This window comes from Eimeria acervulina, genomic scaffold (genome assembly GCF_000499425.1).
Source record: "Eimeria acervulina Houghton genomic scaffold, Eah_scaff14, whole genome shotgun sequence".
Taxonomy (NCBI): domain Eukaryota; phylum Apicomplexa; class Conoidasida; order Eucoccidiorida; family Eimeriidae; genus Eimeria; species Eimeria acervulina.
The window spans coordinates 127,261-152,077 of NW_013549223.1; the positions used below are offsets into that span (position 1 = coordinate 127,261).

The 24,817-nt window shown below is 50.4% G+C and overlaps 5 protein-coding genes across 5 annotated transcripts; 4 read left to right on the top strand and 1 right to left on the bottom strand.

Moving 5' to 3' along the window:
- Nucleotides 1-242: 242 nt before the first annotated feature.
- On the top strand, nucleotides 243-4,451 carry EAH_00004020 (hypothetical protein, conserved; the record flags this gene model as incomplete). Its single annotated transcript, XM_013393590.1, has 4 exons — nucleotides 243-2,188; nucleotides 2,324-3,003; nucleotides 3,573-3,704; nucleotides 3,847-4,451. 4 exons carry the CDS (start codon nucleotides 243-245, stop codon nucleotides 4,449-4,451), a joined length of 3,363 nt encoding a protein of 1,120 aa, XP_013249044.1.
- Nucleotides 4,452-11,195: 6,744 nt separating this feature from the next.
- Nucleotides 11,196-11,696, bottom strand: EAH_00004030 (hypothetical protein, conserved; the record flags this gene model as incomplete). Its single annotated transcript, XM_013393591.1, has 1 exon — nucleotides 11,196-11,696. The coding sequence occupies one exon, from the start codon at nucleotides 11,694-11,696 to the stop codon at nucleotides 11,196-11,198; it is 501 nt and encodes a 166-aa protein (XP_013249045.1).
- A 637-nt stretch (nucleotides 11,697-12,333) lies between these two features.
- On the top strand, nucleotides 12,334-14,059 carry EAH_00004040 (Casein kinase one (CK1) TgCK1a, putative; the record flags this gene model as incomplete). The annotated part of the gene is made up of 6 exons (XM_013393592.1): nucleotides 12,334-12,409; nucleotides 12,562-12,821; nucleotides 12,921-13,107; nucleotides 13,200-13,412; nucleotides 13,533-13,672; nucleotides 13,928-14,059. The coding sequence occupies 6 exons, from the start codon at nucleotides 12,334-12,336 to the stop codon at nucleotides 14,057-14,059; spliced, it is 1,008 nt and encodes a 335-aa protein (XP_013249046.1).
- Nucleotides 14,060-19,723: 5,664 nt separating this feature from the next.
- On the top strand, nucleotides 19,724-21,041 carry EAH_00004050 (hypothetical protein, conserved; the record flags this gene model as incomplete). The annotated part of the gene is made up of 4 exons (XM_013393593.1): nucleotides 19,724-20,268; nucleotides 20,413-20,505; nucleotides 20,617-20,709; nucleotides 20,903-21,041. 4 exons carry the CDS (start codon nucleotides 19,724-19,726, stop codon nucleotides 21,039-21,041), a joined length of 870 nt encoding a protein of 289 aa, XP_013249047.1.
- Nucleotides 21,042-22,864: 1,823 nt separating this feature from the next.
- On the top strand, nucleotides 22,865-24,379 carry EAH_00004060 (hypothetical protein, conserved; the record flags this gene model as incomplete). The annotated part of the gene is made up of 1 exon (XM_013393594.1): nucleotides 22,865-24,379. One exon carries the CDS (start codon nucleotides 22,865-22,867, stop codon nucleotides 24,377-24,379), a length of 1,515 nt encoding a protein of 504 aa, XP_013249048.1.
- Between the last annotated feature and the right edge of the window lie 438 nt (nucleotides 24,380-24,817).

Below are 24,817 nucleotides of genomic sequence, written 5' to 3' on the forward strand. Positions count from 1 at the left end.
ATCAAGATCATGACCATCCGTAAAATCTGATTGCTGGAAGTTTTCTTTGTTCCTGAGAACAGTGAAATGCTAAGCAACTGCGACAAAGGATGGTGCAGGCGAATTCAATTGGAGACCGTGTGGTTTTTTTTTTTCAATAAGCTAAGATCTCTGAACAGCGGCGGGACAACATGCTTCGGGGGGGGGCGGTTCGCCAAGCGATTACGCGCACCTTACAGACACTCATTGCTCTCCTTGCGTGGATGTGTTTGTTTCCTCGACAGGATCTTCTAAGAAGCACGTATCTTGCTAAATCTGAAGAAGCCTACAGACTTAATGCATTCGTGCTTCTCCCAACGGGCTTTGTTCTTCCCGCTGCAGCGCTTCCCAAAGTAGAGCTGCTGGAGGTTGTTTTTGCGGGCAACCACAGTTTAGCAAGCGACTATGGAGTCTCCTACGAGCCGTACAGCATGTACATGGATTCGGGAGAGCCTTACTCCGAGCCACTCCTAATTGATGCAGCAGATTCTGGCTCTATTCATGTAGTTTACCACCACTGCCCGTACACTGACGCGACGCTGCGTGGTTGGAGGTTTGAAGGCAACAAATTCGTCAGTGCTATTCCTGACGACACTCCTCTGTTGTTCAAAAGACGACAAAAAATGTGCGTTGCTAGGAGAGTGGAGATTCGCAGTGATGGCGAACAAGAAGGATCCGAGCTAACATTGACGGCAGGTGATCGTCAGGAGCCGCGATTTTTTGGATACAGAATAGATGATCAAGGCTATATAGCATATTTTGTTGCTTTTACTCGTATGCTACCTTCCGCATGCGTTTATCTGAAGTGCTGCATCGCCAACTCGAATCTGCCGTGCGAAATTGTCTTCTACGACGTGCGAGCCCCGGAAATCTTGTCAAGATTCGAGCAAATTGTTGGCTCCCCATCTGTAACCCTCAGCCACGAATGTCCTCTATGTCTACACAACGGCGGAGAAGATGGAGTGCCTCTTGAGTACTTCACTTCTATTGAAGAAAATCAGCTGTCGCAGGATTGCCATAACCTTACCCCACACACATATGGAGACTCGTTTGTGTTTCTTGGGCCGGGAAAAGATGGCAGCCGGGTGCACAAGCACTTTGCCATTGGCTCTCTCAGCAACACGTTGCAAATACGAGAGTTCAGTAGAATGACTCAGGTTTCTGTTCAGTATCCCAACAATCTGTGGCTCTCGCGCTCTGGTGCCTTCCACGAGAATTTTTACCCACCGGAAGCAGTGAGAAGCTACTATATCGTTCGGGGTGCAGAGTATACAGTTGCCGACGAGAGCAGGAAGAAGCTTCAGCAAGTGCTGTTTTATTATGATTCGCTGGCAAATGCACAGGAAAATAAAGGGGCATCGTTTATTTCAAGTCTTAGAAACCCTGAAGTGGCGAATACCAAAATTCCCGATGCCATTTTCGCTGAGCATCCAACAGCCAACGACATGACATATTTCTACAGCAACCCTATAGACAGTGCCATAAGATTTGTTGCTGGAGGTGGATTTCAATTGCCATCAAAAAAATTTGTTTCCCCTGCTGCAATAAAGGGATTTTGTGTCGCGCCGGTGTTCTATGATCAGTGGGCTGTATTTCTTGCTCTCGAGGAGCCAGTAGCAGTTTCGAAAAAGCTACGGCAGCATGCATGGGACTATGTACGAGATTCTGATGCTTCTTGGGAAACCACACCGCTTCCATGGTGGGATGGTAAACCATTTCCGGAGTTTTCCTCTTCGCGACCAGGCCAGCTGCTATACATGCAAGTACCCATATCTGGCACCCGCTCGTACAATGAAATGACACTTCGGGTTTTCAATGCTGATGCTTACCGCTCATTCCACTGTTCTGCTGCTGGTAGTGCTTCTGTGTTGCTGATGCATCATGATACAGTAAACCACATCCTGCATATTGAAGAGCGACTCAGGGATGGATCGCTTCGGGAAGAATCTCAGGTAGAGATTCGCCGTGTCTTGCATGGTTCTTTGCTCCCGACCCGGACAGTGACATCTTTACAAAAGGGGCCAGACTCAGTCCTCTGGATAAATATGCTGACTACAAAGAGGTTTTCGGTTGATGAGAGCTTTTACTACGTACCTGCGGACCTTCCGGGAAGAATTGCCTCTGTACAAAGGGCAACCGGGTTCTATGCAGATGGCGATTGCCTAGGAGAGTCCGTGCATGGCGTCCCTCACTAATATCTTTTGGGCTGTTGCAAAGCTTCACTCCCTCAGAGATAATGTAAAGTGTAGTCATGGCTTTGCTGAAGCCAGCCAAATTATACGCCTCCGGTGCTGCTGTGTTGCAGGTGGTCTCCTCCGTTTTCGTCGGCCACTTGCTCCGAGTTTTGTGTCTCACTGCATGCTTATCAAGTGAAAGTTGCTGCTCGAGGGGGCGCCTCTTGTGCATTCCAGGCTGGCACCGAACTGGCTAGGCATTGCCTCGAATCTCCTTGCAGCCGTGCCGAAATTGGAAGTATCGTAGTTAACAAACAATGGGATGCGACTGCACAGGCGTTTCAATCGAAGCTGTCCCCGGACCCTGGCACTTCTGAATTTGGACGACATAAGGTTGGTGATGGATTGGGAATACCTAGAGAAGATATAGGGTCCTCTGATACTCCAACAGAGCTGGAGGTATGGCAAGACAAATTGCTTGACACCTCAACACAAGTCCATGCTGGGGTGGAAGGGGAGGCCTCTGCCACTCTGGAGCTGAAGAGTGCCGTGGATATATGGCATTTGCGCATAGCATTTGCTTCCGCAACCGGACAATCTGGCGCAACAAGGGCGCAAGTGGGTTCTTTTGAGTGTTCAATATCTGTTGCGGACGACAGTGGAGAAAATATCCACACATGGGAGACGAGCGTGCCTCCCTCCCCCGCTGCACAAAGCGTGTGGGAGGCGATGGACTTGCGCCTATATCGTGCCAAGACAATAACCATTAAGGCGGGAAAGCCTTTCAGGATTGGCGAGGTCCAGGTGTTCGGTATGCCTTTGGAGATCTGCCCTACAGGAGGGTTTCTAGGGCCTCCCACCTGTACTATTCCACTGGTGCAAAGACTTAGCTCTCATGCCAGCCTTGACTGCCAAGGCGCATGGAGCGAGTGGACAGCCTGCCAGGCTGATTGCCGACGGAAAAGGTATGGGACTGCTACTTCAATATTCAGCAGGGATTGTATGTCTGTAGTAGATTTACGCAAGGCATCTTAGGCTATGTTGCTGTACAGTGTCAACTGGCGCCTGGTGAACCTCACTTAAATATAAGAAGTAAGTTTCTGGAGAGCAGCACTATGAACGACTCAAAAACTAGCCCCTATTACTGGCGTCGCCGCAGGTTTATGCAAGTCTACCAAACGGAAAAGGAAGGGGGCGTTCCCTGTCAATTCTTCCAGCATGAACCTTGCGCTGGTGTGGTTTACCCTTCGCGGGAGAATTCCTTGCGTACATTGATTTTCTGTTTACCGCAAGAGACGTTCAGATAAGTATACCAGTGTAGTATCGTGTAAACAGTGTAATCCGGGTTTACAAATTTCCTCTTCATGGTCTGGTCCACAGGTTGCAACTGGGAATCCCACTGCGTTGATCATGGCAGCAACAACAACGAATTCTATGTCATTACAGGCCCAGTAGGCATCTTTACTGATATCTTGGAGTTTCTATCGCTTAACTGCGGTGTCATTTGCATTGGTTATGTTACTTGCAGAAGGACTTTGCAACTCGGTTTTCGGGATAAGCCTTCTACGAGATGAAGACTGTTTTCCATCTCCCTCCCGCTGGTCCGAGTGCATCGGATGTCGACAGATGCGTGTCTGGCACATACTCCGCGCAGCCTCGGCAGGAGGTAAAGCTTGTCCATCTAGCATTTTTGAAACGCGTAGTTGCGTTAGCGGTGAGGGCTGTGAGGTGAGCGTTGTTAACTTTCCTGTACCTCCCGATCAGCCATCATCAGAAGATGACTCAGCAGAACAAAACGACCTAATGAGGCCGGTCGGTGGGATCTTTTTGATAGCAGCAGTAGCATGCGTCCTTTTGTTGCTAGCGGGCCTTGAAAGTTGGAGGCGCTGGGGCACGTCAATGTCTGCGTATCGAGAGGTACTTAATATACAACGGCAGAGAGATCTAATTGCAGCACGCCAGCAGATGCTTGAATACAAACAAATGATCCAAGATTACAAGGGCCACCTCGAAGGGGAAGAACCGGGGAACGAGATTACAACTGGGGTTGACGACGGAGCGCAATCCGAAGCATTCTTCAACAGTGCTTTCACTGCCCCACTGGAAGATGTTGAAGAACCGCCGGCTGCCGGCAGCAATCACAGCGACAGCGATTTCGAGCAGCATGAAGCGCTATCTGGAGCAGATGAGCAAAGTAATGCCCCAGATAGTGCGGCGGGGGAAGAAAGCAATTCAGTGGAGCCAGTACAAACCGCTTAGGGCGTGCTTGTGAGAGGCAAAAGCTATTCGTTCCTTCACTGATTTTCGGAGGTGAAAGGGCCTACCTGTGCCTTCATACCATGTACGACTGTCACGATCCCGCACTATTCACGTGTTGCATCTTCATACCTTACCCCAAGTACTGCAGGATTTCAATCTGGGCACAGATCGGAAGCTGGATGCCAGCCTTGGAGAATGCGTCTTCCAGGGTGTACATACTCATTCATGAACCATCAACTGTACGGTTCTATATGCCTCCATTCCATCTTAAAACCCAATCAGAAAGTGCATTGCTATACGTAAGCATATTGATGAATTATCACCTCTACGGATATATATATATATATATATATATATTCATCTCAATTCTATCCTAAAATCCAATCAACAAGTTGGGCCACAGTTGCCGAAGCCATGCGAAGATGGCCAGCGCTTTAGAAGAGGCCGGCAGGGAGGGTTCGTGGCAGCTGGATCTCCGTAGGAATCGAGAGGAACGACGAACTAGGTCCGGCGAAAGAGTGGAATGCCAAGGCGAGCCGCTGTGGGACGGTGGTAGCCGGCCCAGTGTGGCTGTCTAGGAACAGATCCGGCAGGCGGTGGCAAGTATAACTTACAGTTAAATATTCCCTACAAACTCTTGGGCTGCCAAACACAATGGAAATACAATGATTTATTTCCGTTCTCCCCAGGGCGCTAAGCCTCTGGGCCGCTTACTAACAACGCATCTATGGCTAAAGCGGCAAGCCCAGCGGAGGCTCCACTTGCACGGTGATGGGAACGGTGATGCTGGCAGGTGGGGCAGGCGCTTGGCAGCTGAAAGGAGCTTCCCATTTCAACTATACAATGGAACTACTGGTGCCACTTATCTAGTTAATGCATATATACCTAATAGTAATGGAGATGAACTTAGCGAGGGCTCCTCGATGTGCATCCTCCAAACTCAAAAAAATGCCCTGGGGAACTAAGCTGAATGCGCCACAGCAGGGCTTGGAACGTAGCGAGACCCTCCCTGGGTCATTAAACTGCGGTCATCGTAAGCAGGCGAGCTGTTTCCTGAAGGCGAGTTGGCCTTTTGTCCTGCGCCGAGAATTGCAGGCCTGAGGTTGTTGGTCCAATGCAATGAACCGTTGGTTAGACCAACCAAGCGAAACGTCGGGCAACCGCTACATGGTCTCTCACCTAAAGTGGCCCCTGGGTTTTTCTCTGGTGATGAGATCACCAATGGCTCTGCAAATCATTACGCTCAAATGAGCAAGACGCAAATTCAACCACCCGAAACTGCTTTATCATAAGGTGTCCCAAGGACATTTCCAGAGTTTGCCGCCTGCAATGAAGGTCTATATGTGCTTAACATCGCACTTTTAGGGGCAGCGGAGGAGTTTTTGGGCTCTACCGAAGTACACTTTGCCCTACATTCCATTCTTTGTCGAAGCCGGCAGCACGACAATGGTGGCCCTACTCGAGCAGTGGCACCGTCATTTCGGAGGTGCATGTAGAGATGTATGTTCGTCTAAGAGCCGGAGAGGGAGCAAACTCAAGCAGATAAGGACATTTATCCAAAAACATTTGCCGATGCAGCTCTGCATCGAGAAGCACCACTCCCCGATGAGCAGAAGCACCACAGGAGGCTCAAAGCTTTTACGCCAGTGACCCATCGCAGGGCTGTCCGCTAGAGAATGATTACCAGCGAATATTCTGGCTCTCGAGAGCCAAGGGGTGAACGAGTAGAACTCGTCGAGATTATGGAGGACATACGCATCAATGGGCGGAAAATACGCACGATTTGCTGCCCAGCTGAAATGGGAGAAAATGACCTTCAAACTGTTTCGGATGTGGAAGCTAAGTTTCTTGTTGCTAGGAAGAAATGCCCACACGCACAAAGGAAAGAGAACACACGGAAACGGGATGTCTCGACATCGAGAAAAACTGGGGAGGCGGGGAGGGCGGATGGCCGGCTCCTAGTGGGATACTGCAGGAAGCAGAGTTCGAGATTGGAAGAGCATAGAAACGACAAGGAGATGAAGAAGCAAAAAGTTGAAGTACACTGGGAGGAAAATAAACAAGGCGATCAGGGAAAGACCGTCACCCTCTCTCGGAATGGGCGCCGCAGTGAAGGGGCGGAAGAGGTGACACCCTCACCTGCAGATTCGCCTCAAATAACTATATGCGTCTCCAAATGCATAATAATCGCCACGGCTCGCTAGAGATACTTGACACACACTGCGAAGTAAGTCTGAAATCTGGACCTACGGCGAGGAGTTCCAACGTACCTCTCCATTCGATACTACACTCCCTTCGCCTCAGCTTCACCGAGGCCAGACAGAACAAGAGATCGGGGAGACGTGTCAAAAATTCGTCGTACTACTATGAATCGGGGATTCCTGGACCAGTTCACCACAACATCACCCTGTACACAGCCTGGGTTACACACTCGAGGGAGAGATGGCGACCTCCAGAAGGCAATATTTAAGTCTCTGCACGGGGAAACAATGGTAGGATACAGGATTAAGGGATCTTAAATGGGTTTGTGCCCTATTACAAAAGACGAATGGAATTAGCGCCCTAAGACGAAAAGTGGAATAAGAACCAAAAACAACCTACAGGAGCAGGCGGAAACGAAGGAGAAGTGCATGCAACTCATTTTCATAGTCCTAGAACTCCGGAAGGTGCAATAGTCGATTCATTATTTGACTTCGCTGATGCATTTTTGGAGATACGAGCCCATCCCGAAGACTTGAACAAGCGTGCTTTCCACTCCAGCTCCAGCATACTAGAGTGCATCTGTATACCTCTGGGGATCGTGAAAGCACCTCCTGAACTAAGTAACCACAAGTTGTTGCTCCCAAAGTACGAAAGCTAAGTGGTTACGTACATATTCGGCGTTCTTCTGTTCATCTTCTAAGGCACCCGCAGCACCTATGGCTCCCGCTATGGCTGCTGTGTCAGGAATTGTCAATAGGCTATGAAATATATAAAAGCCATTTGGAAGTGGTTACTACTCCTGTACGCTTGCACGGAGATTCAGCTGCTCTTCGGTCTCCAGCCTACTGCCGCAGTACCACTAGGAGATTTTCTCGCAACACAGAACCAGAACGGGGCGCAATCACCATGAAGAAACCAAGCATTTGAACAAAATCGTGAAAATAAGCAACGAGGAGTATTATTAAGTATCTGACACTGTCGCCAGCGTTCGCCCTCCCTGATTTCGCAAGCCTTTGTTTCCAACACCAAAATGCTAGTGATGCAGCTGGTGGTGAACAAACTGGTAAGCAACACTCACACCGTTTCGCACAATGTTGATGCGCTCTATGGCCCATACAGAGCCACTTCACATTTAATTATACCAAAGTAACACAAACCGTGGTCGCTGACACACTCTCCTGGCTCTCCTCGGCAACCGTTTCCTTTTTAAAGTGCTCTGCTTCGATTCTTTGGATACTCACGCACCGGCTCCCCTTGCCAATCTCATGGACGCATTAGGCAATGCAGCATAGGCGGCGAACCCTTGTGTGGTAACAAAAAATTTTGGAATTGAACGTCCTGGCCTCGTCTTGTAAACGCGCTCTGCGCAAAATGTAAACTCATGTAGTAGCTGGTGACAGCTGGGTTAATATTGGGAAAAAGCCGGTGGCCAGGAGTCTTTGGCGGGATAAGATGTGCGTCGCAGTCGAAGATTATGTCCCCATTTCTCCGGAATGTCCGTAGCTAAAGCAGAAAAGCACTAGTGCAGTGTGGTTTCGATGAAACCCAAGGCGGCTCTGCCGTCAGTCAGAGCCTCCGAAAGAATTTACGTTTTTGTGGATAGGCTGAGCAAGCATGTCTTTAATTCCCTACTCAAGTTCACTTACAGCAATGGACTTGGAACAACTATTTATAACCTTCATCTGGAACTTCTCATGATCCCACATGCGCACCATAAGTGGCAGGGATCCAAATTTTGTTGCCCTTCTTGCGCGCATTCATGAAGCAACTCCACATATATTATAACGCGATAGAACCAAACGGACGCAGTCACTGTAGCGTAGGGGCAAAAGAACGAGTTGGTGTATTACTTGAGTGTCTACTGAGAAGAACTAAGAAATGCGGCATGGTCTCTATTTCCCAATGGCGCGGATTCATTGTACAAGATTGCACGCTCCCGTGTATAGATCGAAACAAAGTCGGCTGACCCAATGAAGGAGGCAATTTTTGGCAACCAGTACCGTCCTTCCGTGGCGCAGGGCTCCCAAACACAGGTGATAAAAGCTTTATGCCAGTCCCTTTTTTTCTTCGAAGAGTTGGCCTCAGCGGATTCGCGGGACTTTGCGAGGCGAGCAGAAATGTGAATGACACAAAAGTGTGTGCGCCACCCTGGCTACGGTCATTTGCAGCTTGTTCTTAGGCCGATGCGCGGTCATGCATTTTAGATTTACCACTTGGCTGGGGAGGCGATCCGAGTTTGCTTGTCTGCACCCCAAAAGGATTTAGAAACTTACCGAAATTTCCCATAACTATCTACACAACATGGCAGCAACTTCGCAGAGGGACGCACAAGCCGGAGGAAACTGATATCCTGGAAACATTCGTAACACACCGGTCACACAAAACGAGAACATGCGTTGAGTGGCCAGAAGAGAAGCAATTGACTGGGTGTGGGACGACTGCTTGCCAGCAGCCATTCGTCATCAGCTCCTGCTTGCTCTGTTTAATCCTTTGTTGAGCGGTGGCGACTGCAAGCGGAACCATGAATTCCGCACGGCCTATAATATTTTTGCACAGCGGATTTGTGGCGGTAAAAAGGGGACCATGCTCTACGATCTGCCTGCGCTGTTATTCTACTCAAGCCGACACCAGTTTCAGTCGTAGCACCTTCAACATGTGGGCTACGGGAAAGCGAGTAGGCGCAAGCCCACCTTGCAGCCATTGCTAGGGAGGGATGCCTGCAGTAAAACGTACCTCCCAGCTTACGTATACTCCTGACGTTGTGGGACGTCCCTGCGTGGGCCTGGCTCAGCCACATGCCGCAAATATCCGCAGTGTCTTTGCCAGCTCCCCTTTGCTTTATTTTGTATTTTCTTGTTGTTCCTGAGTTCTGAGTGCCACTCCGGTTGGCAAGGAGGGATGCGGTTTGCTAGAGGTGGGTAGATATTTGTGTGTATACTAGCTTTTCAAAGCCAAACACATGATTGAAAATTCCTCTGGATGTGAGGGGATCTCTCAAGAGCGGCTTCATGCTTATATGGGGGGTTGTCTCTTAGAAAAGACTTGCATGAGGAAATACTGCAGTTGAGGAGATGATCTGGCAGTAATAAAAGTCCTTCGCCTTAGCCTAGCACGCTGGGGAGCTGCAATAGAACCAATGTACAAAGTGTTTGTTGCCATACATGCAAGTGGGTTCTTCTCCAGCCACTAGGCTTCCTAAGCCCAAACCCTCGTATTCATAGGGCTGGCGGGGATAGGAGAGGCCCCTCCTTGCTTGAGTACTTGCTGCTGCAGCAGCGAAGGCAAAGCAGCATCTCCCCACACACACATACGCAAACCGCCTCTGTGGTGCATGCAGTAGGCCCCTCTCAGAGAGTCCTGGGGCTGAAAAGATGAGGAGGCGCCTCACATGACTCGTGCAGTAAGTGCTGCAGTTGCTGCAGAGATGCAGCCCAGCGTGCACATATATCCACTGGATTCCTCTGTCCAGCATGCACACAAACGTGGATATGCATTTTGCATAATCGACGTGCTCTCCCCGCCATCCGCAGGCCCACTGCCGGTGAGCTCAGGATGCCTAGAAATTGGAAATCAGGTGCCTACAGGGAAACCACTGTACTAAATGTTTGAGTGCTAGTGCATTTTCGGACGTTACTATGCCAGGGGATCTCCGTACACTAGCCATTTAAGCTGACTGAGCCGGATTGTTTCTTCCTGAATCACAGGTAAGCTCAGGGTTGGACAATGCTCCTTTATAATGCATACAAAAAGACCACGCCCCCTAGCGTACACCGAAAAGACATTCCCGTCCATGGCCCCGTTCATCCGTGATGTTCGGTGTAGGTGGAGACCAGGTTCTACGTGTTTTGATCGCGTTGGCTTTAGTCGCTACGATATAGTAGCCAAATGTATCGAAGTGCTGTATGTGCAGGAGAAAGACCCTCCCATACGAATATACTACCCAACTACTGCTAAGCAGAGAAGGCAGTGGACGAGACGAACAGCAGGTTGTAGTGGCAACCCGCCCTTGCACCCACGGCATTCCAGTGTGCCGGCTGCATCAACAACGCTGATGGGCAAGTGTACAATGCATAAATTTTAACAATAGGTCAAAAACCAATATGATGCAACAGTGCAGAGCCCTTGCTACACACGCCTGGCTGTGTGCCACTTAAGTCCTGCGAACGAATTAGTCAAAACAAAACAGGTTTTGGGTAACCTGTATCTACATTTTCTAGTATTTGCTTATTTTGGGCAACTGCTCTGATGGAATCCTCGTTGCGGCTGGTAAAGGCGAGTCTGCAGTATGCAACGGGCGAGGGCGGTGCTGCAAATGCTGCTCCTGGGGCAGCTGCAGCGTGCGTCTGCTGCTCGGCCCTCAGCGACCCATTAACCTCTGTTCCTCTTCACCATACTTCATGGCCGGAAAATATGTGCATCCGAGCGTACGCTTCTCCCTTTTGGAGGATCACTACCGCCAGAGCAAAGTGCTGGCTTCTGCGCCAGCTGCTGCCGCCGCTGCTGCCGCCATGGTCGCAGTAGCCACCACACTGGATGTCTCGGCTACCTAATCGCTTCAGCTTCTTCGCAGTTGATTGTTGTGCCATTTAGCGTCTTTCGTGCCGCACAGGGAGCAGCAGCAGCAGCCGAGCCGATCCCTTGGGAGCCCACCAAGTGCTGCGGTTGCTTAGCAGCTGTAGGAGCTGCCGCGGGGTTGCTCCCAAAGGCACCTTGCATGTATGGTCCGGCATCCAGCTGGGTGTCGCAGCCATACGCGTTGGAAGCGGCAGAGAGTGTTGAGGAACTCAACTCACTCGAGCCGCTCCCACGGGAGCCTAGGGACTGCAGAAACGTTGGGACCCAACTGGCCGGCACCCGCAGGAACAAACTCGTTCGTGTTCTTCTGTGGTTGTCGAGTGCTGCATGTATTAAAGGGGGCTCAACTCTTTGCTTCCCGGCGAGTTTTTGCTGCGTCTTTTCGTGCTCAACCCGCGTCACGTCCACGGCGCGCGTCCGCCTGACGCTGTGCACCAGTTGGGTGAGGGCGTCAATAGTATCGATCATCCGCGGCAGCTTTTGGCTGCTGTTCTCGTCGAACGTCCCCAGCGTGGAGCGAAGCGCCTTGTAGGGGGGTCATTGGTTTGTGCGTCGCCGGACGCCGGCGCCCGATTTTTTTTGGCAGCCGGGCAGTTGAACGATATTGGCTGCCCGGTGGCCTCTCATCTGGAAGGAGCTCACGGCTGTTTTGTTGTCGGGTCTGAGAGGGGCATTGGAGGGACCTTCTGTGGCTGCCAGCGGTGGGTGCACGCCTTGCATCGGCAGGAGGGAGCCACCGTCATTCTGGGCAGCTTCACTGGCTGCTGTAGCTTTCCAGTGAGTTCTCTGAAGAAGATAGTTGCGAAGTTTTACTCCAGTCCAACTGAATTCTATTTCTCTACTGTCATTGACTGGGTCCAGCTCTATCGTGGCCTATGCAGGGGGCAGGAGTAGTCTGATCCACAAATGGAGGGGATGCAAATATTGACGCGCAAGACATAAGGAGGCTTTTGCCGGATGAGCTGATTGGCAGCAGCAGTTTCCTATAGGGTTCCAGGTTCTGGTTTTGTATGTGCTTACAGTAGGAGCTCCATAACAACGGGACGAGCACCCCATTACAGGGGAGTCTGGACACGTCTGGCGCTGGTTGTAAGTACTGTTAATGATGGACGTCCGTGTGGGGGGGAAATATCGCTTGGGGAGGAAGATTGGGAGCGGCTCGTTCGGCGACATCTACCTGGGTATGGCTGCGTGATTGTTGAACATTATCGCGTTGATGGTGTGCGGTCAGGCTTTCCTGGTTCGCATTCTGGTTGCCACTCATGCATGAACTGTATTTGAAGAGTGGGATGGCACATTACATATTGCGTGTTCTTGAATGTGGGGTTTACAGGCACGAACATCTCAACGGGAGATGAAGTTGCTATTAAATTGGAGAGTGTCCGTTCGAGACACCCGCAACTAATCTATGAAAGCAAGCTATATAAAATTTTAATGGGGGGAATAGGAATCCCAACCCTTTATTGGTATGGGATAGAGGGGGATTACAATGTAATGATCATCGAGCTTTTGGGCCCTTCTCTTGAGGACCTCTTCAGCATTTGCAACAGAAAGCTTTCTTTGAAAACTGTGCTGATGCTCGCCGACCAAATGGTGAGCTTGGCTGAATGAAGCGCACTTGCAGTGTTAAGCTGCGCGGGAGGACGGCTTGTGAGCATATCATTTCCGTGTGGGTTGCTCTTTGTGCTTCAGCTGAATCGTATTGAATTTGTTCACAGCAGGCACTTCATTCATCGTGACATTAAACCCGATAATTTCTTAATCGGTAGGGGCAAGAAAATGTCCATTGTTTTCGCTATCGACTTTGGCCTCGCCAAGAAATATAGAGATCCGAGGACGCAGTCCCACATCCCCTATCGAGAGGGCAAGAACCTTACAGGTGCGTTTCGATTGGTGCAAGGAAGCACGCTTGTGCAGGGTGTGCAAGCCTTTGTTTCGTGAGTGCCCGTTCTGTTTGATGTGCGACTTCAGGTACCGCAAGATACGCATCAGTGAATACTCACTTGGGAATTGAACAGAGCAGACGGGACGATCTTGAGGCATTAGGATACGTTTTAATGTACTTCAATAGAGGTTCACTTCCGTGGCAGGGGCTTAAAGCCACAACAAAGAAAGATAAATATGATAAGATCATGGAGAAGAAAATGTCAACCCCCATCGAAGTTCTCTGCAAACAGTTTCCATGTATGCGTCCTTACTGCTGCTGCTTGCCTAGCTTGTGGGCAGCTGCTGAATCACTGCAGACACGAGCGGCTGCATCGCTGCATGTGAGAGTGCTGTGGATTGTTCTGCACGTGCTTGCAGTTGAGTTTATCACATACTTAAACTACTGCCGATCTTTGCGATTTGAGGATCGCCCAGATTATTCCTATTTAAGGCGGCTGTTCAAGGATCTTTTCTTCCGCGAGGGATACCAGTATGACTTCATCTTCGACTGGACATTCGTGAGCCGCATTTCAGTTAACAGCGAAAAGCAAAATGAGGAGGGCGCAAATGAACCGTGTTGACTTTCGGCGTGTGAGCTGAACTAGACGGCTAGGTTGGGAAGCAAACGACAGTTGAATCTGTAACACGATACTAAGCAACACCGCGCTGGTATATGTTTTACAGTGCACTTGGTGAGAAGGTTGGGGCTCCAAGCCGTAGTTTGTGGTCCTGTGGAACAGCGGAGTGCTGTTTTTGTGCGGGATGTTTTGCAGCTGCACGCTGAGAGAGAGCGCGAGCGCCAACGACGTTCAATGGTCAACCAGGGAGCGGATGGCGGCAACCAGTGGCGACGAGACGCATCGGGCAGAGATCCACTTGGACGCCTGCCTCAGCTAGAACCCTAAGCGTGTTCTAGGCAGGGTCCTCCCTGGGTTGTCTGGCTTTCAGTGGCAGTGCCATCGCAGTGCTGACTGACTCCATAGCTTCAGGATGTGATATTGTGTTACTGTGGTCAAGTGCATTCGACACGAAGGCCTTCGAAGGAAACGCCGCAGTGAGCAGCAATCATTTCATAGTGTGGAGGCCATTGGCCTGTTCCTGTGTTTGCTTTTGCGAAGCGAGACACGGTTGTCACGACCACACTGTGCTCGGAGCGCTCTGTAGGCGTCACAAGGTTATGAGGCAAGTGAGGATCCGTAAGGGATGGGTAGAATGCCGGATTGGGTGGGCTTGGGTGCATGCGGGCGATTTGGAGGCTGCGCCAGTTGTGCCGGCCGACAGCGAAGACGTTAAATTTACTTTTTTTGTTGCTGGGGATCTCGTTAAAGCAACAACTTGGGTCTAGAGGTTACTGATAGCCCTAAATGGTGGAAGGGACAATGGTTAAAGCACTGCAGGTATATAGGAAATGAGCTCCGACCTGCAAGATACGCCACACTGTCTTCAGGAAATGAATAGTGATGTTCTCCCCTATACAAGCTAGGATAAATTGCACCGTACGGCTTCGCGGGTTAAAGGCATGTCTGCGTCAGGACCGAGCTCCACAGGTCGTGTCTCGACGCAGGGCCCTGGGAAGGTTTTAGGAGCGACGGTACTGTTTCTGTTGCTGAAGTTACATTTTGTCTTACACCAAGCCAAGCACGAAGAACTCCACTGCTTCTTCTGTAGAGTAGTCATATCTCTAAAGTCGACCATCCCAGCGCAAGGGCCGTGGTAGTCTGTATGGGGAGTTTTCGGAGGCGCACGATCAGCTGTATCGTCAGCCGCACCTCTTGTACTGATACACTTGTGCAATGAATCTGAAAACAATTCACTTATTCTGTAGCGCGTAGTCGTCGAGGATATCACTGACTTTTCACAGGGTTCCACTCCTGTGGACACTGGAAGCCGAAATCCCTCCGACACAATTTGCAAGGCCAGTCAGCCTGACACCTTCTCGCCCATGACGCCCGCGCCAACTGTCCCACACTACGGAGGAATGGCAAAGATACTGCGTATTGACGCGGAACAAGAGCTACGCGTAAGTATCAGCTTACACATAAGAAGGGATGAAAAGGTCACTTGTGCATGGCCCTGAAGCATCTTGGTGAGCAAGAATTACGGGAGTGGGCCATGTGGATGCTACCCTTGCCTTCATAATCGTCCGTTGGGATGCACGCCGGCGTCCCGTCGCCTTTCGTTGGATGTGTAGTTGAAACGAGAAGCAGTTTCCTCAAGATGTTTACCTCTTGAGCGTCTCACAAGGAGAAAGTTCTGTACGAAATTGGAAAGATATACCCACCCCAATGGGTACCATAGTTTGTGGGGCGCACCATTGGGCACCTGATGGCACGTCGCACCAAAATTGTACCCTGAATCTGAACGCTGCAAAAGGCTAATCCTCACAGTTGGGTGAAGTCCCTTTCACACAGTGGCGGCAAATCTCTCCTGAGTTGCTCTCCTCCTTGGCACATGACGTCGATTCAGGATGTTCTCTGCAGTTCAGATTCGCCTTACGCTGGTATGCTGGTTTCGGGGTGTTCCTTAAGCCTTCAATGAGCTATGCCAGAGGCCTGTTCTGCTTTTGCTGATGCCAACGAAGAAGGCTCTTACCGCGCCAGCGATGTTGCTCTGAGAGGGGGCACTCGCCTCGCCGTCAGTCATCGCATCTATGCTGACGTTGACGATCGACGCTACGCAGCAGTGAGAGGCACAGTACAGAAAAGAGAGCCGCAGTATTTTTACCAGACTGATCTCCCATAACGTCTAGATCATCGCTTGAAAATGTTGTAAGCGCGCGACGCTATGGGAAACTTCATTTCCAAAGATTTTCTACCGCAGTCATTCGTTTGCTTACATCGCTGCGCTCGCCTGCCGTTTGCAAAGTCCAAACACAGGCTATGATGGGCACTAGCGTATTCCCCATTCTTATTCGCTGCATACTTCAGGAAAAGTAATACTATAAAACTTCGGTCGCAGAAAAGGTTGTGCCTTCTGCTGTACCCGTACACTCGTAGCCAGCATACACTGCATAATCATGCCGCTTCATCACCACGGCACGAATGCCGATATTTTTGTGAGCTGCCAAGCATAAAAATTGAAGACAAATCAGCGCTCATTTACTGCTTCAATCTCCCAAATGATGATACACAACACCTATACGTTATGCTGGAACCACATGCGCATCAGCATGAGAACGGTTGTTCGAACACCCATCTCTGGCGACTGCAACAACTTTACGCTTTGCCAATCTCACACTGTTCTCTCTGCAAGATCGCTGTTCCAGTTCGTGGCGTCTTCAACGCCACGAACTGCCTCTTCCTCTATGCAAAATGCATTTTTCATTATACCGTCCGCTGCTTCTAGCTGCCTAGTCAAGCTGTCACTCATCCCAACCACACCCGCTCTCCTAGTGCTGCTGCGCAATGCACATTACTCTCCACATACGCCAGGGATTGACGTCACTGCAGTTTTGCTAAACACCAGGGTACTTCCATAGTGCAGGATGCCCCAACTGTTGGGCTTTCCTTTTCATTTGGTGAGAGCCGAACACGGGTCTTCTGGCCTACTGCTGTAATTCTGATTGCTGCCCCCGTCTGCTTGTTATTGGTCTAAGCATAGGCCACCTATATGAACTGAGATTATTTGAGTCTATGCTTCGTCTACACAGCGAGTACGAAGAAACCATTAAAAAGTTGGCACTCCCTGTTGGAGCGCGATGTGTAGAAGCCACTTGCCGCCAACCGCCTACAGACCCGAGATCCACCGAAACAATGCAACTGGATTTTCCTATATGTTGAAAATAAAAATCACATGCACATATCAAAACCCCTCTTAGAGGCATCTTGTGTTGCTTGCTGCTCCTTCCCCTTCATCCCCTGTAAACCCCTCCATCTTGCCCCGGCAGCCGACTGGAGCTGCCTTCATTCGGGTAATACGTCGGGAACTGTAAAACCTTGTCTACATTGGCTCTTGCAAAATATGCGAAACTCCAGCATTTCCAAGGCGTTGTTGCAGCAGGCAGACACCCCTTGTGATCTGAACAGGGTGCAGCTCGTGGGCGGACAACTTGGCGCCTCCTTCGGCGGTGTTGCAAAAACTACGCCACAGGCGAGAACCACTTGACGACACAATTTGTATATTGCTCAAAAAATCTGTGTGTGCGGAGTAGCAGATTTAAAGCTTCTGCATAGACGCTGCTGATGGATATAGAGGCCACTCTTCAAACTCTCCTCGTCGCTTGTGTGGGCTGCCTGCGTACGTGCTGCTCAACCGCTACAGACCGAGAATATTTCGCCAATACAGGAACATGGATATGACTATTAATATAATTGATCTTAAGCGGCATTCTGGAGACCCGCTTGCCCCTGGAACGGGAGCAGCTATTCAATGCTTACATTTCGCAGCTCTGTCCATTCGATATGTTTCTGCCTTCTGTACGTTGTTCAAAGCCTTTGAGAGTTGCAAGTGATAGGCCAAGGGAAGAATTGGTGGCCAGGATCTTGCCAAGTTGTATTCAGGGCTTCTTCGAGTGTTCTTGCCATCGTGATGCCCTGTGTTGTACGGGCATGAGAGGAAAGGTTTGATACTCTGCTTCTAAGGAGGGGGCTCGGTATTACCCGAGGACAGCAACGATAAGGCGGAAATACTTCAGATAGGCGTTCCCGCAGATCAGCTGACCTCCCGCGTAGTCTCGGGATCCTGTGCACAGCTGCACAAGGGCCTAGTACGACAGGGGTCCTCGATCCTGGCCGAAGACATTGTAGAACGGCAATAGAGTCAAAATACCTGAGATGAGAGCTCCCGAAAACGAGACAATCTCCCCACCAAGCCTCCAGGCGTCCTGCGCAACAGCAGAACGACTGCCTTGGGCAGCTTACAGTGTGTTGCTCATTCTATACGGCAACCTCGCATACAAGTACAGCCGAGTTCCCTGTTGATGAATATTCTGACAGTGTAGACAGTTGCTGAGCACTTTCTTGCATCACAGTAACAAACTTGCACGAACTTGCACGCAAAACTTAAGACAGAGCACAAAACGCGGGGAGCGTAAATGCATGTCTTGTTCAGAGTGTGCCTATTTGCTCCGTAGCGCTGCTCATGAATAGTAAGATCACTTCTTTCTGGGTAGGTGTACCTGGAATATGCCACTGCAGGGTAATTTGTAGGTACTCATCAGCATCTGCGCACTGGGGTTGGTTTAGTATCAGGCGCAGGCCGGAAATAACTATGAGCTGAGTTCAATTTTTCTTCTTTTGGAGGAGAGAATTGCTCGCCTCCACTGGCTTCCCGCGAGGTCAAGCAATTAGCTAGGCTCCCCAAATAGACGGAAATAGTGCACAGGTATTAGCTAAGGCTCAGCTACACTTAGTGGTGCCGGCAAGAGTTGGCTAGCGTGCAGCCCCCTCTTCATCGATAGAGTACGGTTTTAGAAAGAATATGTACAATAAATGGTTGACATTTTACCTGTTCCTTTTTGTTGAAGTAGCTCGTTGGAACATACATAGCTTGATTCGCATATCCCTCGATAGTGGGGTGTACTCTTTTCTTCTCTCCTGCGAATCTTCTTATTAGAGGGGTGGTTCACAAGCTGCAGTAAACATGCATGAGCAGCCCATTAGTACTCATTCACCAACGCGAGTTTACGTCATCATCTCAGGGGTGTGTCGGAGTATGGGGGTCGAACTCAGCATTTTTCACACTGCTTGCAACTTGTGTCTGCAAAGCCAGGGATCCAACTCTCCAGTACACAGCTACATACGGCTTGAAGTTGTAAGGGGTGAGTTGACGTGCACCTGCAAGATTTGCATTTATGCGACCGTTTACCACCGAGACAACACCGGCCCTGCTCAGGGCTATTCGCAGCACTCTGGGAGCAAAAAACCAACGAAAACCATTCAGATATAATGTTTGTGCTCTTCTGGATTTATTGATTGGCATATAAGCAAGGAAGTCACCTTTTGCCCACGGCGCTTTATCAGGGTAGAGCCCCTCACGCAGTACCGCAACCAAGGTCACTTGCGTTGTACTGTCCGTCGGTAGAACCACGGCAAACTGCGCAGGAGCTGCTTATGTTGCATTGGTTTCGGATGAGTGGTTTGTTAAAGTGTGACGAATCCTTGCCATTTGGCCCTGCAGTGGCTACCCTTGAGCGGCTGAGCGTGGACCACCCACCATTCTGATGCAAGTACCACAGTGGACAAAGCAAGATGCGGCTCCTGCCATGCCCTTCTATCCTGTACCACCTATAGATTATTTTGCATCTGAAAATTTACCTAAGGCACCGGCCGTCCTTTCTTGGAGGTCGCCATCGTTCTGTCCTCCAGTCGAAGGCATTCCCAACAGGCGGTACTACCTTTGCCTTCTTCAGCACTGACCGTTGTTTCCAGTGTTTGCAGACGCATAAAATTTCGAGCCACCATCTTTCAAAACGTGATCACGGGACCGCTGGCCCGAAGCTTCAGGTGAGAAAATCCCATATGTAAGAACCTGACGGTTCCCGAAGAGTGTGGGGCGGTTCCCTATGAATATCTGCACTCGCAGCCTTTGGAAAGTGAGTCTTTTCAGCTGGATTTTGAGGTCTGTTGAGAATGGGCAGCTTGCGATCAGAGCAAGGATCTTATTCCGACCTGTTAGAAGGCATCGCTGGCAGTTCACGGGGTGGTGACAGAACGCGTTCCCTAGTGATTGATAAGTCAGGCCTACATAAGACGGGGAAAGCCTCCATAAACCTGGCTTCGACGGAAGACCGTTCATCTGTGCGTTCTACAGCAGAATCAGAACAACAGGAAACTACAAGGTCAATGCGTTCAACTCGAGACCGTTTCGCGCTCGCCTCATCCAGGGCATACGATACCCCGCAGGCCCGGCGTATCTGGGATGAGCTTCCGGCATGGCGACTAGAGTATGAGGCACTGACACCTATTCAGCAGCAGGTGATGGAGCATGTAGCATTCAACAGTGAGACTGAAAGCGCTGCTGCGAAAGCTCGACTCGAGAAGACTTGGCGAGGGTTCGATATATCTGAGGAAGACTTTACAAAAATCGAGGTATACTTAGCCAAGAAGGTGCCGCTAACCATTCGTATTGACATCCAAGGGCTATTTCCATACTTGATGAAAGATCCCTTTTACAGGTACAATGCCGCAGACGACCTGCGCATACTGGTGGTACTCCGTCTGCGGCAAGCAGGAGAATAGAGATCCTATCTATTCATTATGGTGCGTAGACGCTTCCTTGCACCCGCTCATGTGGTTGCAATAATGATTGCTGCTTTCAGAACATGCTTTGAGACTAACTTGAAGGGATCCACGTATTTGAAAGCTCGACGAGAGTTTGAATCAGTCCTCTTCAACGACCTATACGAGCACCCGTCAGTTCAGCCAAAGGACAGGCCAAAGTACGTTCATAATGGACCCTGATGCTGTCCGAAATACGAAGCTTTCCTATGCCACAGCTGCCGTGAATCTTGCCGAATTCTCAGGTATGGCGTCTTGAACATGGTGTGCCACCCGTTTTCGGATTCCCGAGTTTCTGCCTTCGGAAGCGCTTATCTTCTTCTAAAGGACTCACTCCGGTGAGCCGCTCCTTTTCCCTAGTGTAGTAGCTCCCCCCCGATATCCTAGGTTTCTAAAAACACAAAACCTGCTCCCGCGAGTGTGTATATGAGCTCTTCTCTCGTGGCTGAGGCTTTCGCTTCCTCGCGAGTTTCAGTCAGGAATCAGTCAGCTGCAGCCCTCATTAATTTGTGGGTATGATCTCAAAAGCAGCGCCCGAACAACTGTGGCAACCAGCAAAGAGAACTTGGGCTCCAGAATCCGTCGGGTTGGGACGCTGGATCACATGTGGCACATTGTTGAGACTCTATCAACTCACGAAATAACAAGGATTCACGTAAGGCGGTCGTAAACGAGTAAATTCGTGAAGCCAAATACTACCTCCCGACTCACAAATTGCCACCGAGAACCTTAGGGAGAACCAGCCTGTTAAATTCCTTCGTTGTATGACAGGCCATCGCTACTGGAAGAAGGGCCAAAGCCACGGTGTCACCAGACAGCAAGTACTCAGAAATCCAGATCCACGGAATGATTGACGTGAGGTGGGCATCTCCAGAGCTCCCGCGGCCAAGACGAGTTAGTCCAACTCACAATTGTAGGCGTTTCTAGTTTTTTGCTGCAGGAGGGACGTGGCAGCAATCGTCGTACAGCGAAGAGACCTAGAAAACAACAAGACGGGGCCGTTAATTCAAGAGCTGAGCAGGAGATACATTCTTCCCATACTAACTTGTGAAGAGTTGGATGAAAACCTTGGTGACCGCCGATGGTCCACAGTTGTAAACCAACGGGCGAATAATCTTCTTCAGAAGACAATGGCAATGCATGATGTCACTTTGACCACCTCCTCGTGGTGATAAATGTAATGAACGTACTCGACCGTAGACGAGAACTCTTGTTGATTGCACTAGTCTCAATGGAGACGAAAGATTCCAGACAACATTTCTAAGAAAGCGGCTGACCTTACATGTAGTCCTTACTCATCCGGGACATAGCGGCACAAGGGCCTGAAACTGGTGCGGAGAGGTGGTATGTCATGCGTTGCAACGCAATTTGTCCCGATAGTTCCTCTAAGGCAATCATACAAGCAAATGTAAATGGGCCCCAATTTGATTGCATGTACATACATTGTAGGCAGTTACTAAACACCATGCTTGCCGCAGTAGCGAACATGCAGGCAAGTAGAAATATACATACCAGATTCTGGCAGACCATGCTACAGCAAGCTTGAACTGCAAAGGGAAGGCTTGCCTCAAAGGCTGGGATGAGCAAACAAGCAGGTTTGAACGGAAGCTCGCCTATATGCGCATGTAATTTTGCTGCAAACTGATGCTTATGCCGAAGAGAAAGCATATTGCGTGGGGTCTGCAGAGTATGTTTGCGGCTGACCACCACACCACGGGCCTATTGCTTCTGCATTCACTCAGATAGCAGCCTCAGATAGCAACCTATTTGCTAGTACAATAGTTTGACTTGAAATAACATAGTTCCCAACAGTGGAACGCCTGTGGTAAGAAACACACTGGAACCACGCCGGTCCTTCATGCACCCGTAATCGTAGGGGCGAATCAACCGAGAAGTTGCACCGGCGCAAGGCAAGGCTCGGGGCGCATTGAAAAAAATTACTAGCCCCCCTGTTCAACAGTATTCAATGTTCCGCGTGTAACGGTTGCAGTCCATGCCAGGGTTTCGTGCAGAAACAGGGTCACCTGAGGTCATGACCCGACGCAAGATGCCCTACGAAGGGACTTTAACCCCTTAATTTCAACTGGAAGAAGCTAGTAGGTGTTTATTGCACCAAAGACCACACGGACCGAAGCGTACCGCAGGTTAGTGAGGCTCGTGAAGAGCAGGAACTCATCATCTGCCTCCTCTCTATTATTTCGCAGGTAGGGATTCCTACGCGGCTCCTACCTCAACACCGCCTTGTAAAAGAGCTTCAAAAACTACTTCTATATTTTGCGGATCCTCTATGTTGACCTTCAAAACATATGCAATTCGGTGACCCGCTGGTGACGTCACCACCTACGCCAATGGTCGTGCGGCCTTTCCTCCTCGGGCTTTCCCACTTTAGTTTTCAGGCCATTTGCCTGCCTCCATATTCAGTGATTTCATGGCTAGGTAAAGTAGGATTGCAGTACCACGAGTGCAAAATCAAGGACTAGCCCAGTTGCCGGAATGGCACAGCGAGCAACGCAGTATCTTGAGCAGCCAGCAAGAGGGAATCTCCCCGGCACCAGGCCCCTCAGTGTGGAGGAATACGAATGTCTTGCCACCACGCACCCATACGCAGTCAAGCACCTGGTGACAAAGAAGGTGGCACCAGGTTTGTGTGCAGATGCCGTCAAGCGGCTTCCAGCAACGCGATTACCCACAGCGCTGGATGCAGCCAATCAAGTACAGGCGGGGAAATGCTGTTCCGCAGTGGGCGGTGGGAGACAAGGGTCAAGATTCCTACTTTCAGATAAGGAAGCCGTTGTGCGCCGCAGTATCGCGCAGGGACATGTTCGGACGGGTGCGGCCAAAACGCAACGCATGCACACCAACGGGAATGTCGTCGATCTTCAGCCATATGCAAGCCCTCCCTACAGTACCGAGAATCACGAGACACGCGGGTTTGCTCAATTTGTGACCGGCCAAGTGGGAGAACAGCAACTAGTCTCAAATATTGCAAAATTCCCAACATTCGATGGCTCCTCTACAGGGCGCCAAGGTATTCAAGCAGTCGACTGCTTTTCAAGCGGCAACAGCAAAGATGGTAGAAAGCTAATCCTGCATGATTGTGCAGCTGTCACCAACCCGGAGCATTATCACAAAGATGAATTGTGGCAAGCGCGTCTTTCTGGTTTCCATTCTCCAGTGAAACGCACTAGATGCCCTGAACAGACATTGGCTTACCAGAGGAGCTTCACTAGGATAGATAAGACCAAATCGTCATGCCCAATCCATCATAACGGCGAGAATTCAGATTCAGCGATTGTGCCCTCGCTGGAAACGGATCCAACCAGGCAGTATGAGTTCAGTAGGGATCGGGAATCTGCGAGGGGTTCAGGGAGGATGGGGAGCGTGGGAGGCTCGCATAAAGCATCTGCAGACAAGGAACGGTGTTCGCCAGGGGGGCATGAAGAGGGCTCGAGGCAGCGCGAAGTGAGTGGGCACTTAGGCGAGGTGCAGGTTTCTGGGAGTAGCAAGGAAATGCGCAGTGGGCGCTGTGGAGCAGACGCAAGCCGAGATGGCGGCGAGACTAGTAGGTCTATGAAGGCTACTGAGGGAGGACGCGGAGAACAGCTGCGAGAAGGTGGGGGGACAGCAGAAGCGGGGGCAAGTCGCATTTTTAAAGGGAACGACAAAGTCCGTCGTGTGACACATCCAGAGGAGCAGACTCAGTTGCGCAGCAGTGTTGGCTCCTCAATGCGCAACACTGCATTCACAGGAACAGAACCTGCCAATTCGGGAGAGTTTGTGTGTACTAGTTCGGGAGGCACGGGATATAGGAGCAGCGAATTGAAGGCGAGGTCTCAACAAAACGCCGATGGGAGGCCACCAAGCGAGCGAAGAGGATTTGCAGCAGGCGTATCTGAAGGAGATATGAGGAGGGTTGGGCCAAACGTGTCTGATCAGGCTATGCATGTCGTAGTTCGACGCTCATCGCGAAGGAATCTGTACCCCGACTTCGCACCACTACTCTATTAACCAAGACGACCGTCCCGTACATCACGCAGCTACGTATCTCTTGGTTCCTCCGTACGTCCTCTTTCACCCACGTCCGCTGATCCTAGATGTCGCAGGTCGTGACCTCTCCTGACGTCTAAGTCATCCCTAGCCCTTAGACGCTCCCCAAGTCCCTCCTACCCCTCGCACCCTCCGAGCGTATTTCGTAGACGTCTGTTCCTTGCCACAAGCGGTCCCCCCGTACTTCTCCCGAGCTCCGTCGCGCTTCACTCACGGCACTTAGGCGAGGTGCAGGTTTCTGGGAGTAGCAAGGAAATGCGCAGTGAGCGCTGTGGAGCAGACGCAAGCCGAGATGGCGGCGAGACTAGTAGGCCTATGAAGGCTACTGAGGGAGGACGTGGAGAACAGCTGCGAGAAGGTGGGGGGACAGCAGAAGCGGGGGCAAGTCGCATTTTTAAA